This window comes from Passer montanus, unplaced genomic scaffold, assembly GCF_014805655.1.
Source record: "Passer montanus isolate IOZ18808 unplaced genomic scaffold, ASM1480565v1 scaffold68, whole genome shotgun sequence".
In the NCBI taxonomy this organism is placed as follows: Eukaryota; Metazoa; Chordata; class Aves; order Passeriformes; family Passeridae; genus Passer; species Passer montanus.
Window position 1 is genome coordinate 3696650 of NW_024371926.1, and position 16464 is coordinate 3713113.

The 16464-nt window shown below is 55.1% G+C and overlaps 1 protein-coding gene across 4 annotated transcripts in view; it reads right to left on the reverse strand.

Annotated features, from left to right (window-relative positions):
- Nucleotides 1-16464, reverse strand: part of PTPRU (protein tyrosine phosphatase receptor type U) — a 56754-nt gene that overhangs the window by 24503 nt on the left and 15787 nt on the right. For all 4 annotated transcript variants that reach the window (XM_039729183.1, XM_039729186.1, XM_039729185.1 and 1 more), the window contains exons 3-14: nt 11086-11357; nt 10933-11014; nt 10124-10239; nt 9759-9933; nt 8546-8839; nt 7665-7973; nt 4180-4289; nt 3661-3862; nt 2728-2830; nt 2355-2628; nt 720-756; nt 51-189 (exon numbers count right to left, since the gene is read on the reverse strand). In XM_039729183.1, coding sequence (XP_039585117.1) covers nt 51-189; nt 720-756; nt 2355-2628; nt 2728-2830; nt 3661-3862; nt 4180-4289; nt 7665-7973; nt 8546-8839; nt 9759-9933; nt 10124-10239; nt 10933-11014; nt 11086-11357 — 2113 coding nt within the window. The remainder of the gene's footprint in view (nt 1-50; nt 190-719; nt 757-2354; nt 2629-2727; nt 2831-3660; nt 3863-4179; nt 4290-7664; nt 7974-8545; nt 8840-9758; nt 9934-10123; nt 10240-10932; nt 11015-11085; nt 11358-16464) is intronic.

Consider the following 16464-nt stretch of genomic DNA (forward strand, 5'->3'; position numbering starts at 1 on the left):
AGGGAGGGAGGGAGGGAGGGAGGACCAGCCACCAGCCCAGGTCTCCTTACCCTTTCCGAATGGCGATGATGATGGCTCCCAGCAGGATAATCAGGATGATGAGCCCTCCAGCACAGATTCCCAGGATCAGACCCATCTCCTCCGAGTGCTGGGACACCTCCAGGGGACGCTTGCTCTCTTTGCAGGCAGCTGCCAGGGGACAGGGCCAGGCAGAGGGGTGGGTGGACACGGGTGCTGTGAGCGCACACCACACTCCACTCCAAGGGGATTGGCAACATCAGGCATGAAAACACTGGGATTTGTCCCATGGGATGCTCATTTCTCCATGAACACAAGTTATGCAGCCAAGACACTACAGGGCTCTGCAGCGCCACACTATGACTGTGGACAAGTCCCTCTCTCAGTTCCAGTGAGGTGGGACAGTCCCTTTGTGCATCTTTCATCACACACACCACCACCACATCCATCATCCACCCCTGGATCAGCATCCAGCATCACCATTCCAGCCCCACCCCACTAACAGCATCAGGAAGGAAAATTCAACGAAGGGAAAAAAACCCCAGATGCTAAAGAGAGTGGGAAACAAAGGAGTGTGGGGTGGAGCAGGGATAACCCATCACATGCAGCCCAACCACCACCAGTGCTGGTCCAAACCCACTGGCAGAGCCCCGACCGCCGGAGCCGCGGCCTCGCTGGGGTCAGGGGAAGGGAGAGCTCACCTTTGCGAGCGATCCGGACACAGTTCAGCCGAGTTTCCTGTGGAGGTAAAAAGGGGGGTCAGTGCTGGATGAGCATCCCAGCGGCTCCGCTCCCCACTCTCACCCAAGCGAGGCTGGGTGGGCACAGGCTGGTCCATTGGTGCTTTGGCCCCCAAATTGAGGGAGTCCATGGGTGATTTGTGCTGTGGCACCCAAAGAGCTCCTGGGGACCCACATCCCAAGAGATGCTGCTGAATGATCTGTCCCCAACACTCCCAGGTTTAGCCGGAGCCACTGCTCCTGGCACAGAGGGGATGGTGAAGCTCAAGAGCATGGAGAACCCAGCAGACACAGCCAGTCCACATGTCACCAATGTGCCACCAGCTACAGCTGAAACACTCCCAGGATGTCATCCAGAGCTTCATGGGTTTGTCTTTCCACTTAAGTTTCAAGCCCCAGTCCTGGTGCTCTGCATGTGCTGCCAAGGTTGCCACAAGGTTCCAGCTTAAGTCTCCAATAGTTTTAACATTTGCAATTTAGGGATGGGTACAGATAAAATATTCCATTTTTCCATGCATCCAACTTCTGTTGCAAAATAAAAAGCACCACTTTGGCAGTATTGTCTTCTCCAAGCATCCTCCAGTCTCTCAAGACACCAGGCACCAATGCGCTCCATCCACCCTTGGCCCAAGACCTGCCCATGCCACATGCCCAGGGCAGGGCCAACTACAGCACTGCTCTCCCTGGGATCTCCAGCTTTTCCTTTCTCCTGCTTCTTGCTTCATCTGGCACAAAACCCATGAAAAACCCCAGCTACGATCCAGCGTTTTTTCAACATCTGATGGCAGCTGGGATAAATCCATTACCTCCCAGCAGGACAGACGTAACACAGCATCAGCCACCAGTTATTAACCAGTGGTGCCAAGCAAGCCAGAGCCAGGACCCTCCCTGTCCCTCTCGGCTCTAATTACAACAAAAAAATGAGGAGTGAACAACCCCGGAGCAAAGAAAAGGACTCAGTAACCACTATGCAGCAGGACAGAAATGTGCAGGATGAGGATGCTCCTGCAGGTTGGACAGGAGCTGCTGGAGCAGGTGATGCCAAGAAGGGTCCCAACAGCATCCAGGTGGTCCTGTGGGTGACTTGGAGGAATCAGCCTGGTGGGTGCAGGGGGTGCAGCTCCGCAGAGGGAACTGGCAGCAGCAGGGAGGGAAGGGCAGCCCGGGAGGTCCCAGGAGTTCTCTGGAGCTGGGACTGGCCGTCCTGCCAGCACTGGGTCCCAGCAATGACACACAGCTCTGGCTGCCCAAACAGTCCTTCTCCAACCCAGGAACAGCCCCAGGAATAGGGGCTGCCCTGCACTGGTGCTTGTTGGTGTCCTGGCTGGTACTGCAGTGGGTGGGGGAAATTAGGCTACTCCACCCCCCTGCATCGGCACGGAGATGGGGACAGGCACCAACCCAGGGATGCTGGAGCAGGACACCCACCCATCATCTCAACATGCCATAAGGGTGGCCTGGAGCACCAACTGCCCCCTAGCAGGACATCAGGGCTGAACCCAGAGGGTGACCCAGGGTAGGGCAATCTAAAAGTTGTCCCATTTTTACCAACCCCCAGACCCCAGCCTGCCCTTACCAGGTGCCAGGGCTACTCACCCCTTTGAGGTTGCTCATGGCCTGGAAGTAGATGAGATAGGCCTTCTTGGGCTCCAGAGGCGGGTTCCAGTAGCCGCTGTAGGTCTGGTTGTCCCCCACGGTGAAGGGCTTGGCCTCGGTGAGGCTGCTGGCAGGCAGCTCTGCCCCAAAGTAGTGCACGGAGCCGCGGGACATGGCATCATCGAAGGTGAGCGGCACCGGGAAGCACTCCTGCCCCCCCAGCTCCCGCTTCAGCTTCTTGGGCCGGTCCTCCTCCACAATCACCTGATAGGTGCTGGTGAGGGCCAGGCACAGGTTAGTTTTGGGAAGAAGGGTCCTGCCCTTCCTTGGACCCTGCTGTGTCACCCCATTTTGGGGTCTCGCCCTGACATACCTGATGGGAGCCCCTCTGCCCTGTGCTGGCCGCAGTAGCACCGTGATGGTGCTCTCTGACTCGCTCAGTGGCGATGGCATGTCCCCGTAGTCGAAGGCGGGAGCTGCAACAGGAGCTGGGGTGAGTCCTGGGGCTCCCCCGGCTTAGGGGGAAACTGAGGCACGAGCAGCTTTGCCCAGGGCAAGGCATCACCCAGTGGTGTCATATGAATTATTTCAAATGAAATAAAAAGCCTCTCCATGTCTTGTTCAAGAGTTGAGAGACAACCCGTGGGTGTGCACAAGGGAGGTTACCAACACCAGTATGGCACAAGAGAAAAAACCAAGAGTGGGATCCAACCTCAGCAGGACCCAAATGCTCCAGTCTTGAGATGTGCCCAAGAACAGCACCACTCAGAATCACTGGCACAGTGTGAGCTTCCCCCACCCCAGAGCAGAAGCACACCTGAGCCAGCCCAGCAGCACCCCCCAAACCAAGGTGGGGGACCCCCCTCATGCCTGGCATAGTCTTGTGGTCCCCAAACCATCACTGGCAGCCACTGGGGTCCAGCTTGAGCTGCTTTGTCCCAGTGCACCCATTCACACTCAGTTTGGCCCATTTGCTGCAGTTAATGCAACACCATGGACAGGAGCAAAGAGCTCCGAGTACTGCACAGCTTATTAACAAAGCCCAATTAATCCCTTGCTCGTACACTGAGAGCTCAGACAACACTGGGCCAGCCAGGCCCCCCAGACAGGGACCCACCAGTCTGGGACTGCCTGGGGGCTCACAGCACAGCTGCCACCACCAAGAGCATCTTTCTATGGCAGTATCCAGCCACCAAAACACTGCCAGTCACCAAAACCACAGGACTGAGCCAGCGGCTCCACACCACCATAGGACACCTGAGTGGAGGAGAAGCCCCAGGAGCAGGAAGGGAGTGGGGGAACCTACCGGAGATGTTGGTGGTGATCTCGGTGAGCGCCGTCTGGCCAAAGCCCTTGCCGGTGCGGGCCCGCACGGAGAACAGGTAGGTGGTGCCGGGGTGCAGGTTGGAGAACACGTGGTAGGTCTCATTGCGCAGCTTGGACACCGTGCGCCGCGGGCCCGGGACATTCACTGCAGGGTCTGAGGACTCGATGCTCTGGTAGCTGATCTGCAGAGACAGGGCACAGCATCGCCCGTGGCCGTGGGAGAGGAGACAGGGCCCAGATTCAGGTGGAGAAGGGATTATTAAAACAACTAATTCAGAGGAGGGGGTGATCACGGGGCAGCCTGGAGGCAGCCAGGGACTTTTTGAGATGAAACAAAAGCAGAGGTTCACTGGAAAAGCCAAAGGGCTCAGGAGTAGCAGCAGCTACCTCTAATCCTCATGGCCAACAGCAGAGGTTGTCCCAGACTCCTCCAACACACCCCTCAACAGGACCCTCCCATGTCCCCAGTACCCCAGGTGCCACACCAGCCAGGATGTACCTCGTACTGCGTGATGAGGCCATTGGGCTCCACCGGTTCCTCCCACTTCAGGAATATCATGTCCTCCAGTGGGGTGAAGGTGAGGGACTCGGAGGCAATGCCGCCAGGCACTGGGGAAGGAAAGGAGATGTACTTGTATGCAGCTGGAAACCAGTCTGTAAGGAGAAATCCTCCAGGATACCCCTCTAGGTGGCTGTGGCAGTTGTGCCCTGTGACCAAGCCACCACACTCCCTTTGCCGTGTCACCCACCTCCACCCAGTGCCACCAGACAGGATTGGTGGCTCCTCAGGAGACACCCAAGGCATTGATGCTCCTGGACCCACTGGTGACATTTTGCCATGGGAGGGGGAGGTCCCCACACCAGTACAAACCCCACAAGTACCAGCGGCAGCACAGGTTGCCCAAGCTTTCCAGCATGAGGAAAAGAATAAAGTCCCTTTTCCCCCACAACCCAAATTCCCCCCAGAGCCATTAGCATCCTGTGGAGACACTGCCAGCAAGCAGCAACATCCTCACATGCAGACGGGCTCCGGGCTCGACGTGGCCCGGCCTCCCCTCTAATTAACATCACCACAATAATAACTGTAATCACCGACGGCAATCAGCGGAGCCAGGATCAATATCCGCTCCTTTATGATGGATTTCTCCACCCGAGGCGGTCAGCGAGGAAAGGCAATGGCTCGGGAAGGCACCGGCAGCATCCCCCACTCCCAAACCTTGCAGGGGACAGCAGCTCTTCTCTCTGATTGGCTTTTCTCACAGCTTTTGTTCGGGTGTAATTACGGGACTGGGAGAGAGGGATCACCTCCCGCGCTTCCCACCGTGCAAACGAGCCGTTTCCACCTGATTTACAAGTTAATTTAATCAGAGGCACTGTGTCCTACACGTGTACACAGGCGCTTATTAAATTCAGGAAGAATTACGGAAACCTGTAGGGCAGTAAAGTGTGTACCTACAGAGACTGGGTTTTAATATACAGAACCTACACTATATATAATTATACGTTATTTTCTATTATTATATATAGCCTGCATGATATAGACAATGACATCTTATTTTCTATTATTATATGTTGTATCATTGCTATTGTCTATAGGATAATTTATATATTATGTTAATATTATAATACCTACATATTCACATATATATATATACACACACATACATAGATATTCAAGTACAGGTATCGTGCTTCCATCCCAGGTTGAGAGAGGCAAAGGATGCACACAACAGCTCCCAGGTGTGCACCTACCCTTCTGCTATCCGTATTTGCACACATATATTTATTTATGGAATTATATATATTTATCCTGAGTTGCATTGCATGCTCGTGCCTGCTCCCAGGAGAAGTGGCTCCCTGCAGCACCATCACACTGGTATTCCCACAGGTCCATGGGATTGAGTTTCATCATTCCATGCACACACAGAATGAAGTCTCCAGCTGTGGGTCACCTGGATCCATGGGGGGCACTGAAACACCAGCTGGACAACCTATGGATGCAGCACACTTCCACACGCCCAGCACAGCTCTGCCTGGGGTCCAAGAAGGATGCTGTAAACAACAGCCTTGGTTTGGCCCAGTTACTTGGATTTTCCAGCCCCAAACCAGGGTTTACCACTCAGGATGGGGAGGTGCATCTTCGCAGCCCACCAACAGCAGCCCCAGGGGATGCTGCTGCCAAAACTGGCCTTGTGCCAGAATAAACCACAATTAAGGGTCCTATCATTAACGAGCTTTCGGCACCTTGGTTTACTTGCAGGGGCAGCTGTTCATCCCGCAGTTCTAGGATGAAATCATCATCCTCCCAGGCAGGCTGGGCTAGACACGTGAGGAGTATCTGCCATATATCCGTAGGAGGATTCCATAGATCTATCACCACAAGACTGAATGTATACACAGCCTCAAGTTCAATCCAAGGGGGAAGCCAGCAGCCCCAGTTAATTGAGGCACAGGAAAAAGCAGCTGGAGTGATTATAGTATAGCAAAAAGACATCTGGAGCTCCTGTATTAATATTCCATAAGCAAACAGCTGGAGCAGTCACAGCCCAGTGAGAACAACTGGAGCAATTATAGCTGGAAAATAAACCACTGGCAGGGCGGAGCTGGGTGCCCCCGCTGGGGCAAGCTGAGGGTTGAGGATGTGGAAAGTGTTGGTGTACAGAGGAAGGTGCTGGATTTAGGCTTTGAAGATGAAAAAAGAGTTGCTTTCAGCGCCTCTCCAGCTCTTCAGATTTTGCCTTCCAGCCTGGGAGACGGGAGTGAGCTTTGCACACGTAATGGCAAGTGCTGTGCAGGGGAATTCCATGGCAGGCTTTTCCTCAGGGGTTCTCCGGGGCTCTGGAGGCAGCTCAATCCCTTGCAATTACCAGTTCAGTCCCTTTAATTGCTGATTTTTTATGCTTAAAAAGTGCTTTGGAGATTAATTCCGTTCTTGCTTAACAGATGACTCCGTGAGAGGCAGGGATGCTCCAGCCACACTCAGCAGTGGGAGAGGCCAGCCCCTGATGTGGCCTGTCACTGATGGGCAGCACTGGACACATGGAGCCAGCTCTGTCCTGCACCTCCTGCCATATCCCCTGGATCTCCAAAGCCCAGAGTGACTCAGGCACTGCTGATGGCAAGCTGCAGTCAGGGTGAGGGGCAGGTAAAGCCAGACCTGGTAAAGGAAACCAACTTCTCCAGCAGCCTCAGCTTGAGCAGATCCTCAGGGAAGGGCTCACCAGAGCAAGAGATTCCAAAACCAGGAAGTCCTGGAGCAATGCTGGAGCGTCCATCAAGGATGTCCTCCCACTCAGGTGACAGGGAACCCAGAACAGGGCACAGCCAGAACAGGTGGAAAACAGGAGCAAAGCTGCTGCCAGAAACTGGGGCCTTATCACTGCAGAGGTCTCTGCACAAACCCAACCCCACCCGAGAGCAAACTTCACCAGGGAAGAGCATCAGGGAAGCCAAAAAAAGCTGCACCTGCCCTGGTGAACAGCACTTTCCCAGAAATGCAGCAGTGCCCAATCCATCAGAAACCGAGCAGATAAAAGATGTTACCTAAGTGTAAAGTATTAATTGTTTTAATTGCTGTTATTATAGCTGCCAGGCTTTGGTTCCCAATAACAAGTGAGTGAGGATGACCTGTGCTTGAGAAGCTGCTATGAGCCAACACCCACACCCTCCATTGGGCCAGTCAGGGGTAAAATTCCACTCCAAGGATGAGGGCAGTGTGTCCACAGTGACATCCCCATCCAACCCCTGAGCTCCCCAGGCATCTCCCTTCCCCAAACACCATCACTGCCCCTTTCTTTCACCTCCTGTTGTACACCTCTGGGGCTGTGAGATCCTTTTCACCTCCCCCTTGGATCAGGAGATATTCCCATCATGCCCATGGGCCAGGAGCCAGGGATGCACACCATGCCACAGGAGAAACCCCAGCAGCTCACCAGCTACAGAGTTCCAATTTCGTGGATGATGGACCTCCTTGAGCAGACTCACCATCCTCATCTGTCTGGAATATCACCTCCTTGCCCTCCTTGCGGCCCTCGGGGTTGGAGAGGATGAGCTTGACGTGGATGTTCTTGTAGGGCAGCAGATTTTTGATGGTGTAGCGGTTGGCGTTCCGCTCCATCTTCACACACTCCTGGAAGGTCTGGTTGTGGCCACTGCCCACGAAGTAGCGGTAGCACAGGGACATGGTGTAGGTGTGGCAGCGAGTCAGGTTGTAGCCCAGCGGCTCCCACTGCAACGTCAGCTGTCTGGACTGGATTTCGGAGAAAGCCAGGCCTCTGGGGGCTCGCATGGGCTCTGTGGGGAAGAGAGACGGGGAGAAGTGAGTGAGGTGGCAAACATCTCATGGATTTATGTGTCTTATCAGGGAAAACACTTTTATCCATAGGGACAAAAGGGACGAGTGCAGAGAGCAACCCTGACTGCAAAACTGGGACCAGCCCCAGCACAGAATGCTGCTGCCCTGCAGATAGGGCTGGGGACACCACTGGGGACATCTCTCAGTCACCAACTCTGCAGGGACAGCAGCTGCCCCACGCGCTCATCCTTCCCTGTAGAGGTGAAGCAGGGTGCCAGCCCAACAAGCAGCCCTAGCTACGCAGAGAAAGGTGCCTGCCCCATGAGAGCCCTTGTGGTGTCATCACACCCAAGTCAGGCTCTCGAGACAAGAGGGACCAAGTGCCATCAGTGGGAGGGAGTTTAATTAGCTCTAACTGGAGTGAATGGGAGAAGTTAACGAGGGGGCACCTCTGCCAACAGCACACACACACAGACACACGGGTGCCTTGGGTTAGCTCCTCTCCTCACCACAGGAAGGGGCAGGGCTCGGGGTGCCAGGAGAGCTGTCCGAGGGACGCCATGGGGCCCACCTGCGCACTTGGTGCGGCTGATGAGGGGCGGCCCCGGTTTGCCGGTGCCCCCCTCACCGGGCCGGGTGAGCAGGACACTGATCTCGTACTCCGTGTCAGGGTCCAGGTGCCAGAGCTTGTAGGTCTGCATGTTGACAGCGTGGACCTCGGACCAGGGCCCCGAGGTCATGCGGTACTCGATCTCCTTGCGCACGATGGGGCCGTCGCCGATGATGGAGTTGGTGTTGAGCTGGATGATGAGGTAGGTGGAGCCGGCCCGCAGCAGCTGGGGGGGGGCGATGGGCGTGGGGGGCTCTGGAAGAGAGCACAGAAGGGGCAGGTGGAGCATCCCCAGAGCCAGCACAACCACAGGTTTATTTTATGGTTTACAGCCTGCAGTCAGACACATTTCCAGTGTCTCTTCCCACACAAACCCACCACACTTAGGCTGGAGAAGGGAACCTTTAGGCTGACCTAACTATGGCCTTCCAGCATCTGAAAGGGGCTACAAAAGAGATGCAGAGGGACTTTTTACAAGAGCATGTAGTGACAGTACAAGGGAAAATGGCCTCACACTGACAGCGAGTAGGTTTAGATTAGATATTAGGAAAAGATTCTTCCCTGTGAGGGTGGGGAGGCCCTGGCACAGGCTGCCCAGAGAAGCTGTGGCTGCCCCATCCCTGGAAGTGTCCTAGGCCAGGCTCTGTGCAACCTGGTTGAATGGAAGGTGTCCCTGCCCATGGCAGGGGGTGGCGCTGGATGAGCTTTAAGGTCCCTTCCAACCCAAACCATTCTGGCATTTGTGCTGCAGAGCACAGAAACTCAGATTCCCCACCCAGAGGACGTGGGAGTCACCCAAGTACAGGACAACAACATCCAGTCTTCAAAGTTCAGTCTGTGCCTGTGCCCTCCATCACTTTCAGAAGGCTTTAACAGCTGCAATAGGGTTTCATCTGATCAAACCTTAATTGTCTTTATAAGTCACACAGCCCAGCATGGTGCCTCACAGTTTCACCATAATTAATTAATTCCCACCTACCGCAATCAGAAATAAATGATCTAAGGCCACCAGGAAAGGGAGTTTCTGGTTTTCTGCTGCACAGTCCATGTTTAGCAACTCTTCCACAGCGGGACACTGCAATCCCCGTGTTCCAGGCATCCCACCTTCCTCTGCACACAGCAGAGCAGGAGTGGCCCACCATGGCCCAGAAGTGGGCGAGGGCAGCTCACCCACCTTTGACGATGAGCTCGGCGAAGTTGGAGACGCCGGCGCCGCGGGGGGACTGGGTGACACAGCGGTACAGGTCCTGCTCCACCTTGGACACCGCGTCCAGCTGGAACGTGGCCAGGAAGCGCCGGTGGCTGATGTGCTTCACCGAGGCAGCAGGGACCACCTCACCATTCTGCCTCTGCCCACAGGACACACACAGAGTCACAGGGGGCATGGTGGCACCTCCAGAGCCACCAGGGGTGTCCCCACGTGATGTCTGCTTAAAAGCAGGGGGATCGCCCTTGTCCTGCCATGTCCAGCGGGGTTTTCCCCACAGGACAGCCATGTGTGGGGCTGCCTGCGGCCGATTCACCACAAGCATTCCTCACCTGCATGAGGAAACGCTCAGCCTCGGCAGCCTTGCCAGCGGCCACGCACTGGAAGGTGGCATTTTGTCCCGCATTCACCTCCACATCACCCAGGCGGGAGAAATGAGGCGCTTTCGCTGCCGAGGGACAAAGCAAGGGGTGAGGAAGGACCTGAGGTCCAAGGAGACACACAGCAGCACTGCCACAAAAATCTCTCCCCACCCAAAAACCCACCCAGGATGTCACAGCTGAGCCGAGCTTTGGACAGGCCTGATGCCCACCCTCAGAGCCTGGCTCCGAGTGAGGAATGTGTTCCAGCCCCCACAGAACCAGCCAGTGTCCCAGGGAGGGATAAGCCTTTCTCTTCAGCACCACACAGTGCTGGTGCCAGATGCAGGGTATGGGATTGATAGAGGGGGCAGGTCTTCTGCCCAGCCTGCAAGAAATAGGAGGTGACCCCAAGAGCCATTGTGTTGGGACAGTCTGGGATTTTGGACCCCCCACCAGCCTGGGTGGCCCCTCTTGATGGGGACACTCATGTCTCGTGTTCAATCTGTGCTTTTCTAAGGTTTTATAAAAACTAAAAGCAACATTGCAGCTTTTTTAGTGGGGATAGGGACGGAGATGCAAAAAGGAGCCTCAGAGGTGCCCAGGAGATGGAGCTCCACCAGCGCAGGTAACATCAGGACACCCAAGTGCCACCAGGCTGCACCCTGACATTAGGCCCTCTGCTCTCCCCAAAACCATCCCAATGGACACCAGTTCCAAGCCCTGCTGCCCAGCCCAGCCCAGCAGCAACCCCCCCTCAGATCCCATCCCATGGCACTCACAGCATGGATAATTCAGGAGCAAAATGTCATCCAGGCCCAGGTACCCCCTGCGCTCGCTGGAAACCACCGCCTCGAAGAGCACCTGCGGCACCAAACAGGGGTCACCCGTGGCCAGGGGTCCAGGCTGGGGCCAGGGGGGCTGCCGGGCCTCACCTGGTACTCGCTGGGCCAGAACAGGCTGACTGCCAGCTCTGCCTGGTGCCACTGGCGGCCGTGCGAGCCGGACGCGTTCCAGACGGCGCTGCCCACCAGGCCCCCCGTGACCCAGACGTAGGCGCTGAGGGTGCCGGGGCTGTGGCCATCCCGGCTGAACATGAAGTAGCTGAACTGGAGGCAGTGGGTGTCATTCTCACTCAGTGCCTGGAAGAGCAGGTGAGCTTTCTGGCCCGGGCTGTGCTGAGAGGAGTTCACCATCAGGTAGGAGCCTGCGGCAGCGGGGAGAAGGGGGAGAGAGTGGAGTTAATTATGAGGATGGTGAAGGGTCTGGAGGGGCCATACAGGGGGTGGCTGAGGGCACTTGGTGTGTTCAGCTGGAGCAGAGGACACTGAGGACAGAGCTCAGGGATCTGCAGCTCCTCCCGAGGGGCAGCTCCCATCTCTGCTCTGGGCCAGGGACAGCAGCCAGGACACGGCTGGAGCTGGGCCAGGGCAGCTCACGCTGGAGATCAGAGCAAGGCTCTTCCCCCAGAGGCTGCTGGCACTGCCCAGGCTCCCCAGGGAATGGGCACGGCCCCGAGGCTGCCAGAGCTGCAGGGATGCCCAGGGTGGGGTTGGTGGGGAGTCTGGGGTTGGACTGGATGCTCCCTGTGACCCCCTCCCAACTAAGGAGATACCATTATTCTAATCTTCCTTTACCACCTCTCCTGAGCTTTGCCAGCAGGGACAGAGAAGGTGGAAGATATGGAACCACAAAGATGCCCATGTGCCCCAGGGTACCGGTCCATGACAGCCCATGAGGATGTGCAGGACAGGAGGGACTTGGGATGGAGTCAGCAGCAGATGCCTTCTGGACAGCAGCAGGAAACTGCAATGGGACCTGGCTGCTGGATGAGGAGGGGAGGATCAGAGCTGCTGCCTCCCCAGGGTCAGGAAAGGCTCCGATGTTGCTCTTCTTTAACTCTCACAGCTTTGGCTGTATCAGTCCCCCTCCCCAGGCAGGCCCAGATGTTTACCTCCATTCCCAGCTCCTCATATCCTTTACCACACAGTTGTCACCACATTTAAACTGTGCTCAGCAGGCACTTGCAGAGGGAAATCCTCCTGGCTTAAGCAGCCAGCATGCCAGCTCTCAGGGGTGCCTGGGATGTCATTCCCAGAGGTGCCCCACCACCAGCAGCTGCTGGGATCCCACCTCCCACCAGCCAACATCACCAGCAGCAAAACCAGGAGTCCCAGCACAGCCTTGAAGCCTTCCTTATAAAGCACCCAGGATGACAATCCCAAATAGGATCCCAAAGGCAGCACCATTCCCTGTCCTGCACGCTCCAAGCCAGGCAGTCTGAAGGCAGGAGGGGGATGCAGGAGTCCCAGCCCTTCGTGACAGCTCCCAGAGCTGTACACCACAGCCATGGGGCTGGCACACAGGATGGATGGGAAGCTTCCCCACCAAATCCTCCCCCTCACCAAAGGCAAGGGGATTATTCATCTCCATTTTAATACCAGCAGAAGCTGTAAGTAACAGAGCTGGGCCATTTATTCAAGCCTACCATTGTTTTCCTGACAGTCAGTGCTTCGTTATCAATTAATTCTAAGCTCAGGCGCTTTCCTCCCCTCGACTCCCACAGAGCAGCTCCAAGAAAAGCCAAAGGAAGGTGAAGGGGAATTGTGGGGAGCACCCATCTATGTCCATGCAGCATTTGGGATCACAGGGGAGACTCATCTACTACCCCAGAGTTTGGGACCTGCACCTGGGGGGACCCCAAAACACCCAGGGTGTCACAGCACCAGTGACACAGTGCCAGTACCAGATGCATCTCCTTCAGGGATGGGAACTGGGGCAAGGGAAAGAAATCCCTAAAAGGGAAATTTTCCCCACACCACTGACCTGCGTGGCTGGCTGGCCCTGCCAGCCCCTTGGGGTGGCTACTCAGGGTGAAATAAAGCAATGACAATTTATTTCCTCCGAGTCCAGCACAGCTCGTTTCACCCACCAAGGGGAAGGCACTATGTCCATGCTTCTCTTTTTTCTCTTCTCATTTCCCCCAGCAAAATTACTTCTGCTCTAATGAGATCAGCCCCATTTGGTCCAGGCAACAGCAGAGTGGAGAGAGACCATTGACCCACCCCATGCCAGGGGACATCTCCCAAAAGCCACCTCATTAATGAATGGGCTCTCGTTAACAAATAGGCCCTTCCTCTGCCCTCTACAAACAAAAAGCCATAGAACCAAAATAAAGAGGCCAAGACTAAAATTAAACCACTGATGAGTTATTTTAAAAGACAGAGAATGCCCATAAGGTCACCTGGGAGCAGGGATGCACCTGAGCATCCTTCATCAGGCAGGGCTTCCCACACACGCTATTTTCCCCTCTTAATTTTCTTCCTGGTGTTGCAGCATTGGAAAAAGCAGGTTCCAACCACTCGCTTTTGTGCTAATTTTATCCTCCTCTGCTGTAAATATCTGGCATTAACCTGAAGCCCAGGGTGTGGGTTGGGTTTCTTTTATAAACATAAGAGAAGCAAAGGTACTTCAAACTGCCAGAGGGCAGGGTTGGATGGGGTATTGGGAAGGGATTGCTCCCTGTGAGGGTGGGGAGGGGCTGGCACAGGGTGCCCAGAGCTGCCATGGCTGTCCCTGGATCCCTGGGAGTGCCCAAGACTCGTTGAAGCCCTGCTTGCCCATAGGGAAGGGGCAGCTCTTCCCATCATGCTGCCCATCCCAAGGGTTCTGCCTGCCACTGCACCCCTCCAGGAAAAACCCAAACAGCCCTGCAAGAAGAGGAGGGAAGAACCCACTCCCCCCACTTCCCTGTCTCGATGAGTTTTTCCTCCTACAAAATCACTGAGAGATAAAAATAAATAAAAAATAACTTCCAAGAGCTATTAGAAGGCAGGGAAGGCAAGCAGGATGACAGGGAGAGGGCGGCACTGCCAGACAAGAGGTGCCAGGGGAGCAGGTCTGAGCACGGCAGCATCTGTCTCCAGGAAATCCCACTGCAAGACAAAGCTGACGTGTGCCGGATCCTTCTCCATGTCACAGCCAGCACAGGAACCAGGGAACCACTCCCCACTCTGTGCTGGACATCTCCCAAAGCAGCCCCAGCACCAAGGGCTGATCTCCCACCACCACACGGTCCATGGACAAACTGCAGCAATTCCCATGGGAGCAAACAATCAGGGCTTCATTGTTCAAGGGTTTTATGGATTGCAGCAGGAGCTGGTTGGGAAGTGGTGCTGGAGCTGAGAGCTGAAGGAGCAGCTCCTTGGATGGGATGGGGAGGCATCAGAGTGCTTCAGGGTGGGGACAACAGCTCAGTCCCCCCCAGCACAGGGACAGGGTTTGCAGGGACACAGCAGCTCCATGCACTGAGAAGCTCCAATGCACAGGGGGTTTTCTAATGTCAGTGAATTTGGAAGGAAAATCTAGGAAAAAGCACATTTGAGGAAAAAAACACCCACAAATATGTTGTTTTAATATTTTGAGTGAGGGACCTTAGAGCCCCTTTCAGTGCCAAAAGGGGCTCCAGGAGAGCTGCAGAGGGACTGGGGACAAGGATGGAGGGACAGGACACAGGGAATGGCTCCCACTGCCAGAGGGCAGGGCTGGATGGGATATTGGGAATTAGGAACTGTTCCCTGGCAGGGTGGGGAGGGGCTGGGCTGGAACTGCCAGAGCAGCTGTGGCTGCCTGTGGATCCCTGGCAGTGCCCAAGGCCAGGCTGAACAGGGCTTGGAGCAGCCTGGGACAGTGGAAAGTGTCCCTGCCATGGCAGGGGTGGGATGGGTTGAGCTTTAAGGTCCCTTCCATCCCAAACCAGTGTGGAATTACAAGCTCACATCTGCCTTACCCTGCAGCTGCTCCTTCAAAAAAGGAGCAATAAAGAGACAAAAACCCCAAAACATTACAACTGCAACATGGGAGAGACCCATCCATCACCTTTAGGTGAAAGAGAGACAAGTCAAGAGAAGGGGGGGAGGGGGGGAACCCTAAACTAAACAAGAAAGCAAGAAGAGAGTCAGATGGAAAGGTAGCAGCAGGTGGCCAGCAGCCAGCACCCACTCCAATAAATCCTACACTCCTTGAAACTGGCTGATCTCCAATAAAAACTCATTTTAATCTGAGACCACGAGACTCCTTTGGAAAGTGCTCCCTGGAGAGGCCCTGGCACTGTGAAATCCGTTTGATCCCCTGAGCTGCTGCAAGGACCGAGGGGGTGATGGGGCTGCAGAAGCCTCAGGTCCCCACCCAAAATGGGGTAAAACCACCCAAATACGGGGTGCCTGCACCCCCCCGGTGCTCCATGATAATGAGCAAACAGCATTACCTGGTGCTAGGGGAGCTGCAGGGACAAGTGTCCGCTTCCCTGGGTGACACTGCAATACTCACACCACCCAACGTGAGATGTCACACCCATCTCCCCATCAATCCTGGAGTTTATTCCCTAAACTCTGTTCCTTTAAGATCCCATCCCCTGCTGAGCCACAGTTTTTTCCTCAAGTAGGGAGAGAAGCCCCATTCCATCCGACCCTCCAGCCCCCTGCAAGCCCCCAGGCTTTAAACTCAGGTAGTTCACTGCAGATTTTAAATTACAGCTGAATGTTGAGCAGAAAACTCAACTAATTACCAGTTTCAGACACTCCATCACAAGCCACCTCAACCCCCAGCTCTGCTTTCCCCAAGAAACCCCCTGGACACACACCAATTAGGATAGCTCAGTTTAAAGCAATTACTTGGAAAAATCATCAAGGGAGGAGCAGGGATCTGCCAGCAGATCCCTGCCACCCAGCACCCAGGACATGCTAGGAGGGACAGGATGGAAGGAAAAGGTGATGGGGAAAGGCAATGGCAGAGCAGAGCTAGTGGAGGGGAAAAGCCAAATTAACTCCTGGCATGAACAAGGCACAAGATAAGCAGCTGGAAGCAGGTTGATGGAACAGTAAAGAGTTTCCTATAAAGCAGGTAACACTGTGACAAACAGAAAAGGCTATTTTCACTGTTGAGCTCTAAACCAGCTATCCTGTTTCTCTGCCCAGCCTAAGCACAGGACTGGCCCTTCAGGATCAGGCAGGAGCCAGCAGTCCCAAAAACAAGGAGCATCCCAAGTCCAGTGCACCTCAATGGGTTCAGAGACAACTCAAGGGGTCACAGCAGGACAGAGTTCGGAGCAGGGAACAAGCAAAGCCCCCAAATTCACCCAGGCATGGTGCCCACATCACCCTCATGGAGTGGGGAGCTCCTCACAGCTGCCTGGCTGGGTCTGCTCCCCCAGCCTGGCCACCAGAGAGGACATGGACCCAGAAAATAACAAAAAACCAGTTTTAAACCAATGAGATTTTTTTTAAAGTCCATTTTCATTTTCTTCTTCTAATTCC